The sequence below is a fragment of the Anguilla anguilla genome, chromosome 3 (genome assembly GCF_013347855.1).
Source record: "Anguilla anguilla isolate fAngAng1 chromosome 3, fAngAng1.pri, whole genome shotgun sequence".
NCBI lineage: Eukaryota > Metazoa > Chordata > Actinopteri > Anguilliformes > Anguillidae > Anguilla > Anguilla anguilla.
Window position 1 is genome coordinate 51,275,124 of NC_049203.1, and position 21,858 is coordinate 51,296,981.

A 21,858-nucleotide genomic window follows, 5' to 3' on the forward strand; every position below is an offset into this window, starting at 1 on the left:
CTGTTCGTTTTCAGCCTTCAGCCTGCGTGAGTGTGTGTGTATGTAGAGAGAGAGAGAGAGAGAGAGAGAGAAAACGCATCATGCATGTGCATTAACTGATCTCCAGGAGCAGCAGAGAGAGCGAGAAGCAGTGGAATTGTGTCGAGCGCAAGCCCAGACACAGACAAGAGCAGCAGAGATTGTTCTTTTCTCCTCCGCATATAAACAACAGAGAGGGAAGCGAGAAAGAGAGAGAGGGGGAGAAAGAGAGAAGGACAGTGAGAGTGCGTGAAAGAGAGGAATTCTACTTTTTATTACCTTCATTAAACAAGGAGAAGAGGATGTCGGTGTCGGGGAAAAAGGAGTTTGACGTGAAACAGATCCTCAGGCTTCGCTGGCGCTGGTTCAGTCACTCCTCCCAGAGTTCGGCCGGCAGCGGAAGCTACATCCAGCAGGAGGGCTTTGATCACCGGGGCAACCCGGCCCAGAACAGGTTAAAGAGTCATTCGCGGGACAGGAGTGGGCTTCGCAAGAGCAACAGCCCTGTGCACAGCATTTTGGCGCCGACCCCGGGACCCACGCCAGTCTACGCCAGACCCGGCCATCAATCATGGCACCAGCAGAACCTCATCCCACACCTGCAGTCCAGTGAGGAGCTGCCTAAATCCGGCTCTCCCGATAGCGCCAGAAAGGAGGACGCCAAGAGAAGCCAGGAGGATGTGAAGAGCCACCCGGAGGACCCTTTAGAAGTGGAAGCGAGGGAAAGGTACGGTGCTTGGGAACGTCCTGCGTAAAACGTACCCAGACTGGGGAGACAGATTAAGTACCGGCAACTGTAAGGGAACTGGATATCTTTAGGAGGCAAATAATATTTTTGCGCTTTTTAAAGCTTTCTTGCAACATTGTTACTGTAGATTGTGAACAGTGGGCAAAATAAGGTGTAATGCACAGGCAAAATGAAATTTGAAGGTTGAATTATGGTGCTGTCAAATCAGTATTCCATTATGCATAATTGGGTTTAAGTGGTCTATCGTAAAATGTCTTATAAAGAAGGAATCATGTAAGTGAGCCTTTGTTTAAGCTCGTTGCATTATGAATAGTCATTTCAGCAGATGGGGAAATGGAATATGATATAGCCAATTACATCTTTGCAGTATGTAATATTAAATAAGGTTGTGTAATGGCTAAGCTTGTGTAAACCACTTCTGAAGCTATTGATTGCAAGTGCAGTCACTGTACTTGTTCCAGTGATCTTGTTGTTATTGAAAGCCTACCTGGGGGCAGTTCTGACACAGGCACAGAAGGTCCGGAAAGCTAGACCTTTAAAGTACCCTCTGGGAAATTATTCAGCAGATGAATCTGACCATAGGCTCCATGAAACCACAGACCCCCGCTTGCAATCACAACTCTTTGTGTTAGTGCACCAGTGATATGCACACCATTGTTTAATTACTGTTTTTCGGGGTTCAGTCCCCCTCAGCGCCACCCTCCATGACTGTTCCTCCTGACTGCTGTTCATGGGAGGGAGATTTTGGTGCTTATTCATTTATTATTCCACGGTGTTATAAATGTTGTAGGAAGCACACTGCTATATGAGAGGCGAGTGTTTTGGTGCAGGCATTAAAAAAAAAAGATGATGGAAGGCATTCAAATACATTCATTATTTATAGTGGGACTGACATTTGTAAGCGCAGTCGAAGTGAATGAAATGGTCCTCATTTGATCGTCAGCTCAAGCCTAGCCCTTTCTCTCGCTAGATGAGGCCAATTAAAAAATGTTTGGTTAATTGCGTCTGCAATTTCGCCTCTTCGTGAGCAGGTTCTCTTCAGGGATTTGGAATAGCAGACTGTCAGCAGGAGAAATATGTGTGCCATTGTCTGCCACTATGTCACGCTGGGATTCTGCAGGAAGTAAACAGTTTTTCTCTCAGAAGGAAGTGCCATGACAGAGCCTTATAAAGAGGTGATGTCATCAGATTCGCAAAGACAGTTTTTTTTTCTTTTGCTCTTTGTCTTTTCTGCTCTTACACTGGAAGTGTTAATGTCAGCATTGGTGCAACTCAGGGCTCTTACATTTGACTTTATTGTGCCTTGGAGCAATTGAACAGGCATAATAAACATCTCTTACACTTGAACATTAAATACCACCCAAGAGGGACTTGATAAATTTTATCTCACTGTATTGCTTGGATTTTAGCAAGAGGTTGCACATTAACCTCCTGAGACCCAGCAATTATTTTTTGTTCCGTGTAGGGGGCATGAATCTTTAATCTAAATCTCAAAAACCGTATTCTACTATGGTGAAGCTTACATAACAAAACACATTCAATGAAAATAATATAAATAATATTTTTCAAAATACTTTCCCTGCAACATGTTTTTAACATCCAAGGCCTCCCTTGTATTATATCAATACAATGTAAATACTTAACTTTTTAGGGTGGGTCTAAGGAGATTAATATGGGATGGATAATATTAAAAACATGAAGTAGTTGGGAAAAGTGATGCATTAAGTGCCAATTCCAAGCACCTTCATTGAAAGACACTCCATCAAAAAATCTATGAATTACATTCTTCTTCATGGTCTTAGTTGTAGATAACTGTGCTTTAATCAATACATGATCAATGTTGTTTTCCCCCATTAGTGAATGCACAATGGATCAATTAAACTGTAGTAGGACAGGCTGTTACTTAAAGAAACACCTACAGCTATTCAGAGAAAAGATATAAAGGACTTTGGTTTACATTATACTAAAATAACATTTATGTACTATAAATATTTTCTGAAATACGTCAATGTGTGTACCGTGGTAAGAAACAAGCTTTGAATTATAAACTTCTTCTGTTTGCTATATAACAGAATGAATACCTGAAATGACTTCTAAAACCATGTTTAAACTGAGACTGATATAATGCAATACAATGCTATTTTTGGGGATTTGAAACCTTTAAAGCTTGATATTTCAAAACTATACTATTTGTAGTTAGAACCCAATAATTCAAATTCTTGAATTGTCAATATGCACCAAGAACAAAATAAAAAGGCAAAAATATAATGTAATTTGTAAATGCATAAGTTGGCCAATCACAATTTTTTTTGGCTTTCTATAGAAACACCCTTGATAGTAATACTAAAATTCAAATTAAACAGTGTCAATGGTTGTATTTCTTGAAATAACCCATGAGCAGGTGGGCCAGTTGTGACAGAAAATGATATTAACACACACTTAAATGTAGAAGTATTGTTATAGTGACACAAGTTTGGTTATTTTGGCTCTGCTCTCCAGCACATTGGATTTTAAATAAAACGGTGAACTATGACTATGTATTGTATGAAAAACGGCTGTAATTCGTACACAGATCACCTGATATGGATGCAAATACCCTCAAATTAAATTTGACAGTCTGCATTTTTGCCTTAAATTAATTGTTTTATTTCAAAATCAATGTGCTGGAATACAACGCCAAAATAATTTAAGAATGTGTCACTATCCCAATATGTTTGCATTTAACTGCATGTGAACAACCCTGTGAATGCGCGATATGGTGTGTTTCCTGTTTTCCTTTACCATTTCCTCTGAAGGGGCTTGTTGTTCTAGCAGTTCATTCTGTGCGGCTCACGCACTAGATCAGTGCAACAAGAGATGGCAGCTGTTATGGCTATGTTTTGTAAGGCTTTAAGATTTTGGAAACAGTTTGATACCAAGCAAGAAGAGCAATCTTCATGAAACACATGTAGGAGTTCAGTGGAGGCCATCTGCGTTACGCCACCCTATTGCTCATCCAGCGACTCCTACACAGAGCAGACGAGAGTTGAAAGCTTCATCTGTTAAAGACAGAATTGCTGCCATGTTTTCATAGTACAATATGTACACATTACTCAACAGTACACACATTCGTGTTTCCAAAAACAGAAAAATATAACACAAACAGAAATACTGCTAACATTTGTAACTGCAAAAAAGAAAAAAGTAAACACAGAAGACTTTATATGTACTGGGTACGTTTAGCCTTTTTATCCAAAGAGTCTTTTTGAAAGGGTCAAACCTAAGTGAACCTATGACCTTTAAATCTCTTAAAGATGGTCTAATTAGTGCAGACTCTGGGGAGTGGAAGTTACCACAAGCAGACACTAGATACAGTGGTTTAATAAAGTCTCAGAACTGAACATTTTCATTGCAAATTTGCCATGCTGTCAGACCAGGACCTTTCCCATTATCTGCTCACAGACTCGTTTCCTCAGCTGCTGAGCAGCAAAAATGGCGCTAAGGTCACCTGCCACTGTCAGCAGAGGGCTGGGCATTCATAATTCATGGGGATCTTGACCTGAATTTTCTTTAAGGTACGGTGGTTCTCTCCATCTGCTGGGGGGAGGGGGGCTTCACATTCTCAGGTCCTCTTGTGGAAAGGGTCACATGGGCGATCTGGCGAGTATGCCCTTCAGCTTTAAAAGCCTCCCTGTTTTTTTCCCCCTCTCCTTCAGAATCGATAGCTTTCACTTTGACTGGAGACCACTGTATACACACAGTATGTAACAGGCTACAAATCAGCCCACGCTAAAAATGGTTAATGCTTGCGGCTTCAGGGAGGTGTGAAACAGAGGTCCTCCTACGTCATTAACCCTGCGGTAACTCTTCTCGATATTCTGCTGTAGGTGCAGTCTTTAACCTTTGACCTCACACCCAAGCCTTTATGACAGCCCTGGCACTCAATACGGTTTCTTTTGGTCCACCCTCTTGAGTACAGATGTGATACTATAGTTTCTGAACGCACAAAGTAGGTTCAATGCTCTTTATGTGTTGTGCTGCTGGCATTAACATTATTGATTGTTATTACCTTGTGAACTTGATGCAGGAATACAGCAGGGTTCTTATATAAGGAAAAGAAAAGGATGCTGTGCTCAGCATGAATCCTGGAATGCACGCTTCTGTTTATGAGCTACAATTATCACATTTCCTAAACATTTTATCAGTTGATAATGCCATTATTCCATCGTCTCTAAAAATGCGCTGCTTCAGTCGCTACGGATGTCAATTATGCAAATAAACAGTTCCCTCAACCAGGTGCCCTCTGGAATTCTTTAGCAATGGTCCATTGGAATCCTGATAAAAAAACAAACCTATTTATTTGTATCTCTCTGCCTTTCAAATTGGTTTTTGAAAAATGAAGATATTTTTAATCTCGCCTGATCAACTTTGGATAGAGGCTCTGTTGGAGTCCAATTTTAATTGAAATCATTCACACCCCCGGCAGAACTTAAACACGTCTCCCGAGTCAAGCTGTAGACTTCACCTCTCCTCAGACAGTGTGATGTATTTATCACACCATGTGCATCAGGTCCCACAATGCACTGTTTTATCATCTGGGAGGGGAAAAATCCATTCGGTGGTATGAGGCAATAAGCTGACAGTGACATGTATTTTATAGCATCTGCCTGCCATTTTTCTCCCCTTTGCAGCTGAAAGCTGGTTGAAGAACAAAGCTACAGTACATTGATAAATCTGTGTTATCTCAACAAAGCCAGTTTTAAACACAAAGGCCTGAGTTAACTTAGTTTCTCCCATGATCGCAGCAAAATGAACGTGATTTGGAAATCTTCTTTTTAATATTTTTCTTTTTGCTCTCCTCCATAAAATTAGGTTTTTCCCCCCATAAAATGAAAAGTAAACGATTAAGATGTCACAGGGAAATGGACACAGGCTAAAATAGCCAACGGATTAAATTAGGCTGAAAACCACAATATACAATGTTAAAAATGGCTTTAGTGAATGGTGAATTTTTAGCACCAAGACCTTGTTTCACTCCCCTCAGAGGTCTGAATGTAATATTTCATTTCCATACGTAGGTTTAAATATTTATGGTCAGCACAGAATAAATCTGCTTGTTTCTTTGTCAGTTCTGATGTAAGACAAAAAGAATCGAATGAAGAACAGAGTAGTCAGAAAGGTAAAAATCATAGCAGGTTCTTGAGGCAATAGCAGGATTCATGCAATGAATCCTTTGCAAGTTTGAAATCTGGGAGTCTGCTTTGCATAATTCCAAAGTGTTCATATAAAAATTACACATTTTGGTGCATTTTCACAGAAAGTTAATGAATCAGATATTTAAAAATAACAACAATCATTTGATACCTCTGAATGTTGATCACAAGAATAAAAATGTAAACACGAATGACGGATGAATAGTCCTTAACTGAAAGATAAGGATTCCCATACTTGACGATGCTTCACTACAATTACTCATTGGTAAACATCTTGTGCTTTTCAATTACCAGCAAACAAGACTTAACAACTCCTGTCCCGTTACACAAAAATACACATTTTGGCTAAATTATGTTTTCTGCTGAATGGTGTCCCCTCCTGACTCTGGTAGCACAAAGGCGCCTTTTAGGTGCTGCCCTTAATACTTCCTTGAAGGTGGTTTATTGCTGTCTCCGGGCCGCAATTGTGCAGTAGCTCTGGAGAAACGGTCACCTTGCTATAAATCTATTGGATTTTATCCCCTCTGGGTAAAATGGTACCAAATCAGGATTTTGTTTTGCCTTATGTGGTTAAGTTAATTAATATTGCCCTCCGTTCCCTGCCCTCTTGGCCAGTTCATCCTTGGATTTCTTATTTCAGTTGGGCTTCATGGTAAATTTAAGGTAAAAAGAAATTAAGCCCATTCTATTCAAATTTGTCAGTGAATGGCACTGTTGGACAAGGGTTAAGCTAGAATAAACAATCTGTCAATGACAGCTACAGAGATGCTTTGAACATAATAAAAAATGTAAATGATGAACATGTGATGCAAAACGTTAGGGCTGCACATGCTTAAGGGCAAGTGACATCTTTGCATAGTGCACATCTTTTACACATTGCTTTTTAAGAAACATCATTCTCTTGTTAAAGGTGCCAGGTGAATTACTGCTTGTATTAATGATGAATTTTGAGTCACTGTGTGCTTTATGTTTACATTTTTAATTTAACAATCTTTTATTTAATGGTGCATAAAATTCATTATTCATGAATTTTTAATGAATTGTTATTATTATTATTATTATTATTATTATTATTATTATTAAATTACAGTAGCTTAATGGCTGTCTCAATGTCTGCTACCAGGAAGTCCCACTATGATTAAAACTCGAAAACTCCTTGTTATCAAAGTTCAATTCCCAAACCGCTATTATTCAATGTCCTTTATGATGAAAATGTAGGTACCCCTGGGCAATCAGGAATCCAAACCAAAGCATTATTGCCAGCGCGCCAGCCCTGCCTTCCGTGTGCCATCACATTACATTTAGATTGTTCAATTAAACAAGGAGGACTGTTCCAGGAGGTGGTGGAATGAGCATCAGTCCAGGCTGAATGGCGAGCTTTGTGAAATCACTTTCATTACTAGGTTTGCATCACTCAATGCTTAGCTTAATTTTTAGGATTGTGTATCACCTGTTCTACGTTTTCCAATTGGATTTGATTTCCCAATGGTGACGGTTCATTAAAAACCTGTAAAGCAGCCAGGGCCGACCATCCCATGCAATGAATAAAATATTTTTGAAAATAAATTAATTTGGATTTAGCTTTATTACGTCGTCACCATAGCAATGTAAAGAAGAAAAAAAAGTGGCAGCACTATGTTTAGTATCTATCTGCCCATCTCTCACAGTATCACAGTGCACTGTCAGACATGGTCCTCATGCATAATGCAGTATTAGTTGATTAAATATCCAGGTTTCCATTTTCAGCAGTATTTTTCTTTTCTTGGAATAGAGTGAGAGCGTGAGCGACAGAGGGGGTGGGGGTGGGAACAGAGTGCTAATATATGTTAATACTGTGAGGGGTTGGACCGGCATGCTAGCAGTTTCTCCAGACTAGTATGAAAGCATTGTCTTACTGGAAAAGACAACTCACCTATTTATTCTCTTTGTGCAGATGTTCCTCTGCCCTGCTCAGGCTCAAGCGCTTTTATACCAAACAAAAATGCTAATCTGTAACGAGCTCATAACGATTTGATTTAAGGTTTTAAACAGGTACAACCATGCAGGTAATTTACACAATACAACACTTTGTTGTTGTATTTTTACAGAGGTTTTTAAAAAATATGTGGAGAGGGTGGATCAGGTAGTAGATCATTTTTATCCTGTTTACTTTCTCACTCCTCTTTTGCAAACCTGTACATTCTTAATGATGCCAGGACCCCACAGCAATTAACTCTACGATACGATACACAAGCACATTTTAATAACAGAACAGGACATGCAACCAAAATTATTTTAAAAGTTAATTTAGAAATGTCCTCTTACCAGTTTCTCCAGGCTGAGCAAAGCTAGGGCTGAGGTTCAGCCCAGCCATTTCTGGAGACTCACATACTCAAATATGCTAGAGCAGTGCAGGCGACTAGTGTCAGGCAGTCTGTTCATATGTACAGTCTGCTCGGCATATCACCATCTTCAGAATATATATCCATTGTATACATTATAGGTATTACAGTCTCTGCCTAAAAAGGGTACCATATAAGGTAATGACTTTTCATAAAATTTGTAGCCTATATTATTATTATATTATTAATACCATATCAGTAACAGGTCTATTTATTATGTACCAAAATGGATATGTATAATATGACTACATTACAAAGGACATTTTATTGCATTTTAGCTGATTGCATCTTAAACCCTTTACTTTTAAGGCATTGCAGAACCACAGCAGTTTTCCCTCTTTACATCTGCCCATGATTTTTTCTTTCTGGAAAATTGAAACAATGGCTGTGGCATATCTTATATATGTCATGAATTATGAATGCTAGGTTCTGTGGAAGTTTTTGCTAGTCACCCATGGGGATACATTTCATAAAGGAGTCAAAAATAAAAGAGCAGTTCATTGTCAGTCTTCTCTCCGATTTTTCTATATTGCTCACTGATATATATATATATATATATATATATTTCATTTTATCAGCTGTAGGAATAATTTATTATGAATCATACATGCGTTGGCTTTGATATATTAAACTTTTGTCCTCAGTTAAGACTAGTGATGTTCTTTTCTGTTCCCCTGTGGTGTATATGACCTTGCTTCCATTTACTTTATTTCACCCTGAAATTTAAAGTGTTACATTTATTGTGATTGGGATAATCTCTCCATATTCTGCTGTGAGATTATTGTACACCAATAAAGGTAACAACTGGCACAGATGGCAGGCTTCACGTCAGTTATATTCCTCTGGTTATTTTATTGTATTGCTGACACCATGTGATCTGTTCATAGCATATGAAAGTGCCCTTGTGCCAGCTGTTTCTTTGTAATTCTATTGACGTGAAGTAAGACCCCTGCTACCTGATGATAATATTGTATCTGTCTTTTGAGAAGGAGGGCATTTTCAACTCGTACTGTCACTTTTTTTCAAAAACTTAATTTTTGGCATATACATAATATTTATTAAAAACAGGCTGGCAATAGACTGAAGTGAGAAAAATCTAATGTGACATTCGGGTTTATTATTTGCTAAAGATTTCTCCCTGCCTGGTTTAATAAAATTTAAACAGGGAACTGTTTCAACGTGTAAATTCCCTTTGTGTATCTCACTGCCAGCTGTCCTCTCACTCTGTGTCAGGACTAGGAAGTGGTGACCCAGAGTTTCAGGAGAGGATCAGTGTGAATCTAAGGTGCTTGGGTCTGGAGATGCGGTTTCACTGTAATTGTAAACAGTTCTGGTTGGTTGCCGCATGGAGAAATGGTGGCTAGCAATAGAGCCTTGAAAGGCTGTCCCTCAGCTGCCAAACAGATGTGCTCCTGACAGCGTTGCTCACCATTTTTTTCTCTCCCTGCCAGCTGGGTGTTCCCATTAAGTTTTGAATCATAAATCAGGGATGCATAATTTGTCACAAGCTCATGGACCCAAACCCCAGGCTGCATAAACATCCTAAAAAAATGATGTCCTGCTAGGTAGCAGCATTACCATATTCTGTCATTGTGTGAGGAATGGTTATGATTGATTTCAGGTAAAGCATTTATTTATTTATTTATTGACATATTTGTTGACATCCTTTTTATTTGACATTCAATGTCCATTATTTACTTGTTTCTCCCTGTGCATGATTTCTAGCAAGTGTAGAACATTTTATTTCATAGTTCTACTTCTAATTTTTCACTGAATCCCCCGTTTTAGAGAAGCTTCATGTCACATCATCACAGCAATGCAGAGATTATGTGCTTACTGCAGCTATAATGTGTACGCTGCGCATTTCTTTTCAAAGAGTTGCAACCGGCTTGGGAAATGAGCTTTCCACAGCACCATTCCCTTACCCACAGGTCAGCTTGTTTCTAAGCGGGCTCTGTGCTGTGCATTGTCATTTGTTTAGTGAAACTCTGACTGGCAACACCGGCAAGCTACTGGCTACAGTGACACCCTGGGTCCAGAGCACCTGAAGCATATGGCATGGTACAAAAACACCCAGTGTTGCTGTCACACAAACAATAAATCATCCAATGGTCACATAATAGGCTAGAAATCTATGCCACCAGAAAAGTAAGACTCCATTATGCTTAATTATAAACAAAGCAGTCTTTCCAGGGATGTTTGAATAGTAAGCAAGTCATTTTGTTTTTGGGCATCAGCCAACAAGCTGCTGATAGCTGTGTGAAAACAAAACTGTTTTCAAACAATATGGTGGGGATATGATACAGAATAATGCACTATTCCAAATGGCAATACTGTGCCAGGTTTGGGGGAGGTGTAATGTTGATTGAAAATTGTAATTTTAATGCAAGGCTGCAGTTTTACTGCTGTTATATAAAGTAATTTGAGTCTGAAAGGCTGCCATACACATTGCTGATCTTGTGCATAATCATTTAACATTTCATCAGTTTCAAAGCTCATTGTAAACAGTCTTTTTTACTCCTTTGTTTTGTTCACCATATTCATGCTCCATAAAATCATATTGACTTCCTACGTAAATCTTAGATCCATTCTTTTAGTCTCTCTGTGTGTGTGTTCGTGTGTGTGTGCGTGTGTGTGTGAGTGTGTGTGTGAGTACGCATGTGTATGTGTGTCTGTGTGTATGAATTTGTGTCTTGAAGTGATTTAGATATTGGGGTGAATACAAAAGGAACTTCATCCAGTGAATATATTGTATGGGAACAGGGTGAAATATGACTTCAGTGCTCTTTTTGAAGACTAAATTGCAGGGGTAAGGTTTTTTGCAAGACACCTTTAATAAGTAAAGGAAATTAAAATACAAGATGAATGGGATTCATTTCAGTTTCCTGGTTGGTCATTGGGAATTAAGAGGACAGTGTGTTATATGGCAGTATTGAAGCCTGGTGTTTGTAAGTGAATGTGGAAACATCTGTTTTCCACAGACCAAATCTGAACAGAAACTAACAATATAGTGCAAACTTTATAAACTTTCTTTCCCCCTGCGCTTTTTATTTAGTGTGTAATGTAATGCATCTTCATTACATAAAAGCACTACCTCTGCATGGTCTGATTTCTTCTTTTTTTTGGGTAAAAAAAATAAATAAATAAAAAAAACTGACCATGCTGAATATGGCTGGCCCAGTGTCAGGTTCAATTGGTGAAGCCAATTATCATACTACTTTTATATTGGGACCACTAACCCCTGGTCAAAATGTATCAACTGCAGCTATGTCTGACTTCTTGCTGTGATGTCAAAAGGAACTGGCATTAAGACTACCTCCAAATGTATGACCCTCCTTTAAATGTCCAACTAGAGGTGGCATCAGTTATTTCCCATTATACTGACCTTCAAAAAGGAAGGTACTGGATTGTTATAATCAGATAGGTTCTTATCTCCAGAAACAGAGGCCATGAATCTATTCTGTTTCACACAAAGTGCTCTGCAAATGGATTTATCTAGAAAGCCTATATTTAGATAAGATGCAAAGGAATAGTGAATCTTGTTGTTTTTGCTGTTGGAGGACACTGACATGGTTTAGATCACCATTTGACTTTAGTTAATCACATACACTTTATTTATTCACAGCAAACCTATAGCCAGAGTGATAGAGAATGATTTTAGTATTTTTGCTGGGCATCTGAAATTTTTTTGTAGGTGGCCAAAGCACCAGTTGTTCAGAAGGGTAGCAGTTCTGTGGTTGTGTGCAAAGATGATATACCTGCAGAATTGTTAATGCTATTTTTGTGCACTTAGCATGCCTAGATGGAGGCAGCTTAAAGTAGCTCAGCCTCAAACCAGTCTGTGAAATATTTTTATTTATTTAGCTGAAACAGTGTGAAAAACATTCTTGACAAGTCACATGATGAATTGTGTCCAAATAAGCCACAGGCTACCATTAGTAGCACCAGGGAAGGTGCGCTATATTCAAGATGAAGAATAAATTATTTAACACTATCAAAAACAAACAAATGATGACTTGATTTATGCATTGAAAATAGGACAAAGGTCATTCGAGTAAAAGGAAATATTAAACGTGATACTTTAATGTTCTCAATAATGACCGTTACTCCAAAAAAAAAAAAAAAAAAAAACCATTAATGGTTGCTTATTTGTTTATGTTTTACCCAAACAACCAAGAGGTTGTTGCAGCATAATCATCCTTTCGGAGAGAACTTTATATCCTTGACTGATAAAGCTGCACACTTAGTGTTCTATCTTGACCCTTTACAGTCACATCTTTGTGTTGCCCTTGCTAGTAGCATTTTCCCCCAAACTCACATGAGGTATGTCATGTAGTACTGCACTTGTGGTGAATATCATAGAAGATTAATACTGTGAAATGGTGCCTTCTCCTGTGTTCTTCTCCCTCCTCGTTACCTTTTCACTGCAGAGCATAGCATAAGGTTGAGTCAGCAGCCATGGCTTTGAATGATACCCCAATTTCCTCATGATTGCCTTGGAAAAAGGAGAAACACAGTCTAGGTAAATGCCACTGCCAAGTACAGCTCCTCAATTGCTGTTTTCTTAAAACCTCATCTGATCAAGAAGCAATCTAACCCTAGAGTATAGACAACTGGATTGTCATTGCCCCTGTTCTGTCACACATCTGTGAAGAAAAATACTTTAAAGTGAGGCAGTTTCACTTCTAGCCACAAAGACTGCATTTCACATGGTCATTCGAACACATGCACATATGTACAGGAGCTATGCAGAAATAGAGGAAATTCATAACTGTAGGAGTAATATATCTGAGATTGGGATGACAGGTATCAAGTTACAGCCTGGAGGTGCTTGTCCCATACCTGTACAGCACCAAGAGTTTGGCTCTTTCCTGGGTTTCCTACAGAAATAATCACAATGAGCACAGACTCTCGGCCCTTAAGAACGTTAACTTTTGTACCTTCTGATCTTCTTTTTTTATTAATACCATTAGCAGATGGTTCATATTCAAGGTAGCTTACCTAGCTTAGAATTCACTCTTATCCACTTGTTCTGAACAGTTAGATATTTACTGAAGTTATTATGGTTACATATTTTTCTCAAGGATTCAATGACCATGCCGCCTGCTTGGGAAATGTTCCTGTAATCTTCCTGTTGTAAGCCCTGTCTCTTAACCACCACACATTTCATCAACCACTGGCCATTTCATTGATCAACATCCCTTGTAATATGTTCTATATTTAACAAAAAAACAAAAACAAAAAAAAAACAAATCCTTATGTTTTCAACAGATCACTGTAGATTTGCTGCCACAAGGAAATTACAAATGGGCTGACAGGAAATAGATTCTGCGATTGGCAGTTCCTCTCTAATTAACTTGTGGTGTACCTGTGGTGACACTTTAGCTGAACTGTAGCCCCATCATTATAGGACTCTAGCATGCAGTTTGAGTAAAACTTATCAACTTCCAGCATAGCCTTTTGGCTTGAAGTCCCTCACAGAGGTCATTTAGCTTGTGCCTGTGCTTGACTGTTAGTGTTGGTTTTGTTTTGAACATGTGTCCCAGATGGTATTCCGCCAGTTATCTCCAGGGAAAAGCTGAAAGTCCAAGGACAAGGAAAGTAATACATGGTTCCATGCACATAAAGAGAATTGGGAATTCTCTGTGGACAAGACAAATTTTCCACTCGTGCAACATTGAGAAGAAAGGGTTGTCTACTGTAAATGCTTCAGGCATGGAAAATCTCACTTATGCAAAATTATTAAGAATGACAAAGTTTATCTTCTGAACACATGTTCTTATTCTGACAGAATGACATACATTTGTTTTTTATGCATTTTTATCCATTTATTCACTGGGTTACTTAGTAACAGGTACAGCATTAGCAAAATACTGTGGATTCAACATGACGACCTTGTGGTTACAAAGCCCTGTTCCCTTACCACTAAACCACAAGACCACCTCTCGGGGCTGAGCGATCTGATTGCATGTTTTCCCGTTGTCACTCTGTTTTAAAAAGATAAAATCCTCTCACGCTGTCAGCTTGATCTCTAATTACCTTTCCTTGCTTAGAGTGAAAGATTGACACTTGTGCTGGGATGACATTGAGGGCTGTCTTTTTATGGAGTGTGTTCTCCAGGAATTGGCAAGAATCTACTTTTGGATGTGAGACATTAGTCATGACAGACAGGGCAGCTTGCAGAGTGCTTTTACGTGCATACATTCACCTTCCCCATTTTTTAACAAACACAATCACTGTCTCCTAAATAAGGCTCCTGCCGTCATCTGTCGCAATCATATGAAAATGCCACAGCGACTGAGAAGGGGTTTGATCTGTTTAAGTCTTCAGCTCAGTCATGCCTGACATCAGTTAATCTGAGATGTGGAGGTGTAATCATCTGACACTATTAACAGTGGGCTGAAAAGCAGGGATGGTGAAGACAGTAGTGATTAGAGCACTGTCTCACTTCTGAATGTTTTTTATTATTATTCCCACGTGGAGCCAAGCTATTTTATGCTGTATTTTATGTATGAAAAGGTTTGCTGTGCAGCAGTTGAAATAGGCAGGTCCCACAAAGCTTCACTGAATATATCCTTGTCACAAAGCAGTTGGAATATCAAGCAAGTGTTGGAATGTGTACATGCTACACAGTAAAATGGAGCTGTTCTTTTGCATTATTTATGGGAGTATTCAGCATTAAATTGTGCGGTATTCATTTTTAAAATGCAAATCAAAGCCAATGCCAGTGGAGACAGGTTGACCTTTTCTTAATTTCTCTCACATGAAATAAAGAAATAAAATCACAATGACGTTATTGCAAAGTGATGCTGTTTAATTGAGATGAAGAGAGGGGTTTTAAAATGTACAGTCATTCGTGACCTGCAAAAATGGTACTTGAAACTGTGGCTATTCTCAGAGTGGCAGAATAATCACTATCTCTGTGCTCTCTCCACTGATCCACATCATCCTTATATCTCTGCACTGTCTATAGTTACAGTGGATTGTATAAGTGTCTAATGATCTCACAAGATTTTATCGGAAATTTGTAACAATAAGAGATTTTCTGCATGATTCTTTGTTTTACTGGGATCTGTTTACTGTAATAGATAGAGAGGATAGGCATGCACCACTGAAAAACCTAAACGACTTAAATGGATACCAACATAAAAACATGAGCCTATAGAAAAATGTCCATACTCATGTAATATATACTTTATGCAGTGTTTATTTGCACAGCAACAAAGAAAATAAATGGGATTGACCCATATTTAAGCCACAGCGAGGGTCCTTAATGATCACTTAAAGAATAACTGCATTGGGAACATGATACAAAAATCTAAAGAAATACAGTAATTATATTAACGCATTTAGAATCCTATGACTACATAAACGCAAACCAGCCTATTTTTTATGAATGCAATACTGTAATAAGTTTTACAAGAAGCAGGACAGAGTTGACTGTTAACTGTCAACATTAAGACCCTCCTTATTTAGTCAGAAATATGTAAATAACGTACCCAACCTAGTTCTCTTTGCAGAAGTTAAAAAAAAAAATCTGTGTCCCTTCCCCTCTTCAATGGCATTACAACCTTCAAAGCTTTCAAGGAATCTATTTATAATCAATAATCAATTTACTGGAACCAGTAAATAAACAGCTGCTGTCATAATGTAAAAGCAAAATAACCTGCTTAAATGATGCTAAATCAAATTTTATTTTCCAGTTTTTGAAAAAAAAATTTTTTTTTAATAACAATCAGTAAGGTATTAAATATTAGTATTACATTATTAATACAGGTATGGAATTTTCCGTCTTGTAGTTTTTCCTGTTACATGAAAAGGGTGCATGATTTGAAAAGGACTGAAATGTTCTTCCCCTGCTACTCAAGGAGGAGCAGCATTATTACATCGGCAAGCAACATGGCTGTCTGGACCCACTCACATTTCTCAAACGGCATAGAGAACATGGGTGCAAGTGTCCATGATAGCCTGTGTTTCAAGGTTCTATTAGGTGCCATTGACAAACTGATTTCAGCGCCTAGTTCAGTGCTGCACACTCAGCATCTGTGACTGAAATTCTGCCTTTGAGAAATTCCCAGCCATTAGATCCCTGCTGTAACATGGTAATCTCTGAATGAGGATGTTAAAATCTCAGGCAGGTGGGGGGTGCAGCCCTCAGAATGCCTTGCGGCACAACTCCTGGGACTGAACAACGGTGATAATCGCCCAAATCATTCTATTACAGTGCAACGCGGCTGCTTTCTAGCTCACGTTACATTCTGAAATTGGGATGAGGAACTTCTGAGAATGACCCAAGGGATCAACCCTGCCGATTAGCATGAGTCACATCAGCCCCATCTGCTTCCATCCCCTGCAATGTGCTTCACTCTTCAATTTCAGTTGGTTTAAGCCATGATAAGCAGATTTCTTGGGTGGGTGGATGTAGGTGGGGGTGGGAAGACACAGTGCTTTGAGGCTACACAGAATTTGTGGCACAGTCAGTAGGAAACCCTGGCTATGGAAAGCAGAAGATGCCCTGGATTTGTGCAACATAAAGCCCAAAGGGTACTTGTCTGAAAGTATAAATCAGAAGTGGTGACAGTGTGCTCAAGGTAGAGTTAAACAATATATTGACATTGTATCGGTTTTATAAAAATCAGCACTTAAGAAACATGACTACATACTTTTGCCCTTTACTTTCATGTATCTTGCTTTTATGTTATCCTTAGTTGGGATCAGTTTCCTAACAGAGTTTTTAATACTTAAAAATGAATCAATTTCTCAGCAGCTATACCCCCGATTATCTATTCAGCCAAAGCTGAAATTATGCTGACGTGCCTTGGCTTTTACGACTGGTGAGATTCATGAATAGAGTGGGGAGATACAGTGAGGCCATAGCTCATTTCCATTACCGGTAGCGGTTCTCGAGCACACCGCGACACAAAAGGTCCACAGCTAATCAGGGAAATTAAAGTCATCATTTGTGTCTGCAAATGTGAGGGGTGGAAAAGTCTCTCGCGGTGCAAATATCGATTTCAATTCCTGTTCAGAAAACTGTTCCTGACGTGAATTAAATATTGCTTTAATACTGTTGTAGCACATACTTTAATACAAGACATGTACAATAAGAAATCTTTATGTGAACTGTGAAAGCGAACTGTACCTGTGAAGAGTTATTCATGAACGGTATTCGTGATAAGCCTACAAGTTTAATTTGTATGGACTCTAGACCTGCTAACATTATGCCATATCAAATTACAAGTAGGATACATGACAGGCTGGTCCATGTTTTTAAATCAAAAGGAGTTGACAGCAACTGAAATTTAAATTTATTGAGTTTTCATCCCCCCTGTGATGAATACCAATAGAATCCTTGAATGCCTGAAGCGGCAGTAAAGAGTGGATGGAAGGAGTTAGATCATTTTGAAAAGCTTTTTATATGACCCGTTATTCATTCATATTCTACACATTTTAATACATTGTAGCAATAAATAATGCCTTTAAGGACAGTCTTTTCTGTATATAAAGGATAGGAAAAATAATTATCTCTCTAACAAACCACCGCTTTGATCGCCGTAGCTTATGAAGTTTCAGAAAACACCTTCAGCATAAATCCCAATGCCAGCATGAATATAGATAAGGCTGAAAGAAAAGAAACAACTGAAAAAATTCAGTCATCGATATGCTGGATCTAAAGGGCAGAAGAGGACAGGTCTTGTGGGATATGTGAACTTGGCAGGCCAGTCGGCCTCAAAGAGGATTGTTAACCAGCAAACTGCCTGTGGGGGCTTGGAGTTTGCGATAATCCATCTTAAGCATGGGCCACATTCAACTTCTCTCCTCTGTATCATCTTCACATGCTGCCATTTGTCTTTCTATCTGGGTGCAGTTGCCAAACCCTTGGAAAATATGTGACAGTGTATTAAAAGCGATGAAACTGATTTTGCTGATCGTGGCCTGCAGTTTTTTTTCCAGTTGAAGTAGTTGTTGCAACCTTTGGAAGGCATTTACAGTTATGCCAACTGCAAATAATAGAACAGCTGTATAATAATATAGTACATTTCATGCAATATATATGTGGCCCAAAGCTTCAAAGAAAACATAATATTTAAAATATTACACATATATATATATATATATATATACACACACACATATATATAATATTGTTAAATGATTGCAAAGTATCACATCAAAGCTTTACTGATTTCTTACATTCAAAGCTTTTTGGTTTATCACATGCATAGCTTTTGCATTTTTATTAAAGTAATAATCTCGAAGATTTTCATTAAAATAAATGTCTTTTAAGTCACTATCTATCGCTGCATTGGGTAACACAATGGTGATTGAGCCTATTTTTATATTAATTTATACTATTATCATTATCATAATTCATGATAAATAAGTGTCTGTTGCGACATTCCCGGGAAAAAATCACAAGCGGCGCACAGTTAGTGATGCGTTTTTCATCACCCATCAGTGGTTGGTCCGCCAGAGAGGGTAGGCAGAACTAACGCAACAGGCTCGCTCTTCAACTCACGTGTGTGTGAGCGGCATACTGTTTTTTCCGGTGTCTGCATGCGTTACAATAACAGAGAAAGGGGGGGTTGGGGGAGTTATGGAACCCAAAAAAGTTTTTGTGTAACATGAGAGATCATATTATTTGTTGATGTAGATTTCGTATTACATTTAATAACAGTGTAACTTTATTAAATTAAACTAAACTACAACGCTAGCTACCGGACCATGTCAAGAAAGACAACATTAGTTTAGACAACGTTGCACACAGTATCCATCTCTCATATCAGGTAACGTTGCGTTAGCTAGCTAGCTAATGTAATTAACACAATTTAATGTCAGCTAACAATTAGAAAAAACGCTAGCTAACGCTACCGACCGGTACCGACCTTGCAAACCGTCTCTCGAATGCAATGCTACCTTGTTGCAACGTTGCAGTGTAGCTAACTTAAGGCCAGTTCAGATCAATGATTCGCAACGAGACTGGGTGCAACTTGCAAAATTCCAAGACGTCTGATTGTAAACGTTCTAAAACTGCACTTGGAGATTTGACAAGGACGGTCTTTTAAAACCTCAGGGCAGGCAACGGCTCTGCTACTAGCCAGTTCACACCGCTGCAATTTTCTCTGCAACATTCTAAAACCGTTTCGCCTTGTTGCGAATCATTGATCTGCACTGGCCTTAACGTTACCGTTATTTACATTGCCATCGAGTTCATCAATATATTATAATGATCGGAATAAAGCCGGGGTATGTGGAGCAGAGCCAGGTCTGATTTCTGAGGACGTCATGCAGGAGAGAACTAAATAAAAGAATACGGCAGTATGGATTAGCATTGTTATTATTTTATTACGCTTCCTCATATGTTCCTTCAGCCTTTATGCCCTTTTTGATGAAATCTCCTTTGTTTTTGTTTTATTCTTCTTGTTCTGATTGCTAATTTAACACCCAGCTCAGCTTTATTCTCGAACAGTTTAGCTATCAAAACCAGAAACACCAGGGGTAACATTTTGCAAGGCAGTTGTTTCAAAAATACCACACAACAATCATTCACGAGAAAGACTGCTTATTGTGCACGAGATACATAATTGCACGAGCCACAGCGAATCCCGCAAATTCTTCTCTGCCGTGTAAAGATGTTCATACCATGCAAAAGGTGGATAAAGAACGTTTGCAGAAATTGATCATCACTAATTCTACCCCAGGTTTGCTACGGCATTTTAACCCGGCTCGGCAGTGTACAGACATCTTGAGTTAGTCTAATGTTAGACAACGAATGAGTATGTACATAACGTTACTTTTATAACAACTGTTTTTTATTCAGTAAATAGTAAGTGTTATAGTAGGCGTGCCTACTGACTGACATCACACAGGCGACACTGGTTGGATCCGGTTGGATCTATGGGAAGTGAGGTCCAAAAACACACCTGCAATTACCGCTTCTCGCCATTGGCACCGCCATAGAGAACGAAACTGAAATCTTCGAGATTGTCACTTTAATACAGGTCATCCAGCACAATATGATCAAATGTAACACCCTAGGGATATGAAAACAGTTCTTCTATATATGAACTGTAATACCAAAATAATCCCCATATGCAAATGAAATTGAATCTGTGGGGAAAAAATGAAACTGAATATATGAGAGTTGGCATGATGTGTGTCTTCAGCAGATTCAGAGCTGTAATTGTCAAGCTCAGGTGGTATTGCAAGGCACTGCTGAATAAAGGCAGCGGTGCACCTTCAGTGTAAAAGTATAAAAGGTTAATTTCATAGAAATAATTTGCCTGTATGTGGTGGAGGTTTGGTTTCATTGTGGCCAATCTGTTGGTTGCTTACTTTCCCATTAATATCACCTCATGAACCTGTACATCGACTGGTTGTTCTATCATGTCTGATATACTTGTCTCAACGATGCAGAGTTCGGAAAATGTATTTAGTCGATTATTTCTACATTTATTTAGTCGATTAAAAACCAGCTGGGCCCATAGGTATGAGTGTGTGAGTGAATAGTTAGTGAGTGGCGTGTGCCCTGCGATAAGTTGGCAACCTGTATTCCTGCCTCTCAGTGCAGACTGGGATAGGCTCCAGCACCCCCGCGACCCTGACCAGGAATAAGCAGGTATAGATAATAGATGGATGGAAAACCACTTTTCTCATGAGTACCTTACTCATGAATGGTAGGTTTGAAATAGGCCTGTAATTACTAAGGATATTATTAGATTTGATTTCTTACTGTACTGGTTTCATTACAGTAGGAAAGATTCCAGTTACCAGAGAGGTGTTAATTATCTTTAGAAGAGAAGACAGAATTTCATAGATGTTATAGGAATTGGATCGAGTGCGCATGTAGAGGATTTAGCCTGTGATACAATCTTAGTTCTGTATCTGTAATATTGATAAACTTTGCATAACTGGAGGCCTATTATGAGTTATGACATGGAGCTTACCAGCTGTTCTGACAATACCATTCCAAATTGCCATGATTTTATCATTTAAAAATCTGCTAATTTTTTGCACATTAGGGTTGAGGCTTGGCTGAGTAGGCCGTAGGGGGGCGATATTTAGTAAGCGATCAATGGTAGAAAATATTACCCATGAGTTTCTGGAATTCTCAGCAATGATCTTTGAAAAGTGGCCTGTCTCGCGTACAGCTTTGTTATAATTGGAAATTTGTCTTTTCGGAATTCCTAGATGAACTGCCGGTTTAGTTTTCCGCCATAGTCTTTCAGCTTTCCAACAGGACTGCATAAGCCTACAAATTTTATAGTTTATCCATGGTGTCGCTTTATCAGGAGACTTATTTAATTTTGATAGAAGATACTTTATCAAGCATGATACCCAATTAACTGTGGAGAACATTCACCATTTCATATGTAATCGAAGCATAGTTCTGCTGCAACATCTAAATGCTGCTTATTTATTATGAATTCAGTTTTGTTTCTTCTGGAACATAAATGATCAATGACTTGAGAAAATGCATTCAAGCATGTTACCACATTTGTGGGTAGTCTTGTTGACA

At 38.7% G+C, this 21,858-nt stretch overlaps 1 protein-coding gene across 1 annotated transcript in view; it reads left to right on the forward strand.

The window, feature by feature from the left end:
• Window positions 1–320: 320 nt before the first annotated feature.
• Window positions 321–21,858, forward strand: part of klhl4 (kelch-like family member 4) — a 69,389-nt gene continuing 47,851 nt past the window's right edge. The window contains exon 1 of the mRNA XM_035410490.1: window positions 321–745. Within this exon, the coding sequence (XP_035266381.1) occupies window positions 321–745 (425 nt within the window). The remainder of the gene's footprint in view (window positions 746–21,858) is intronic.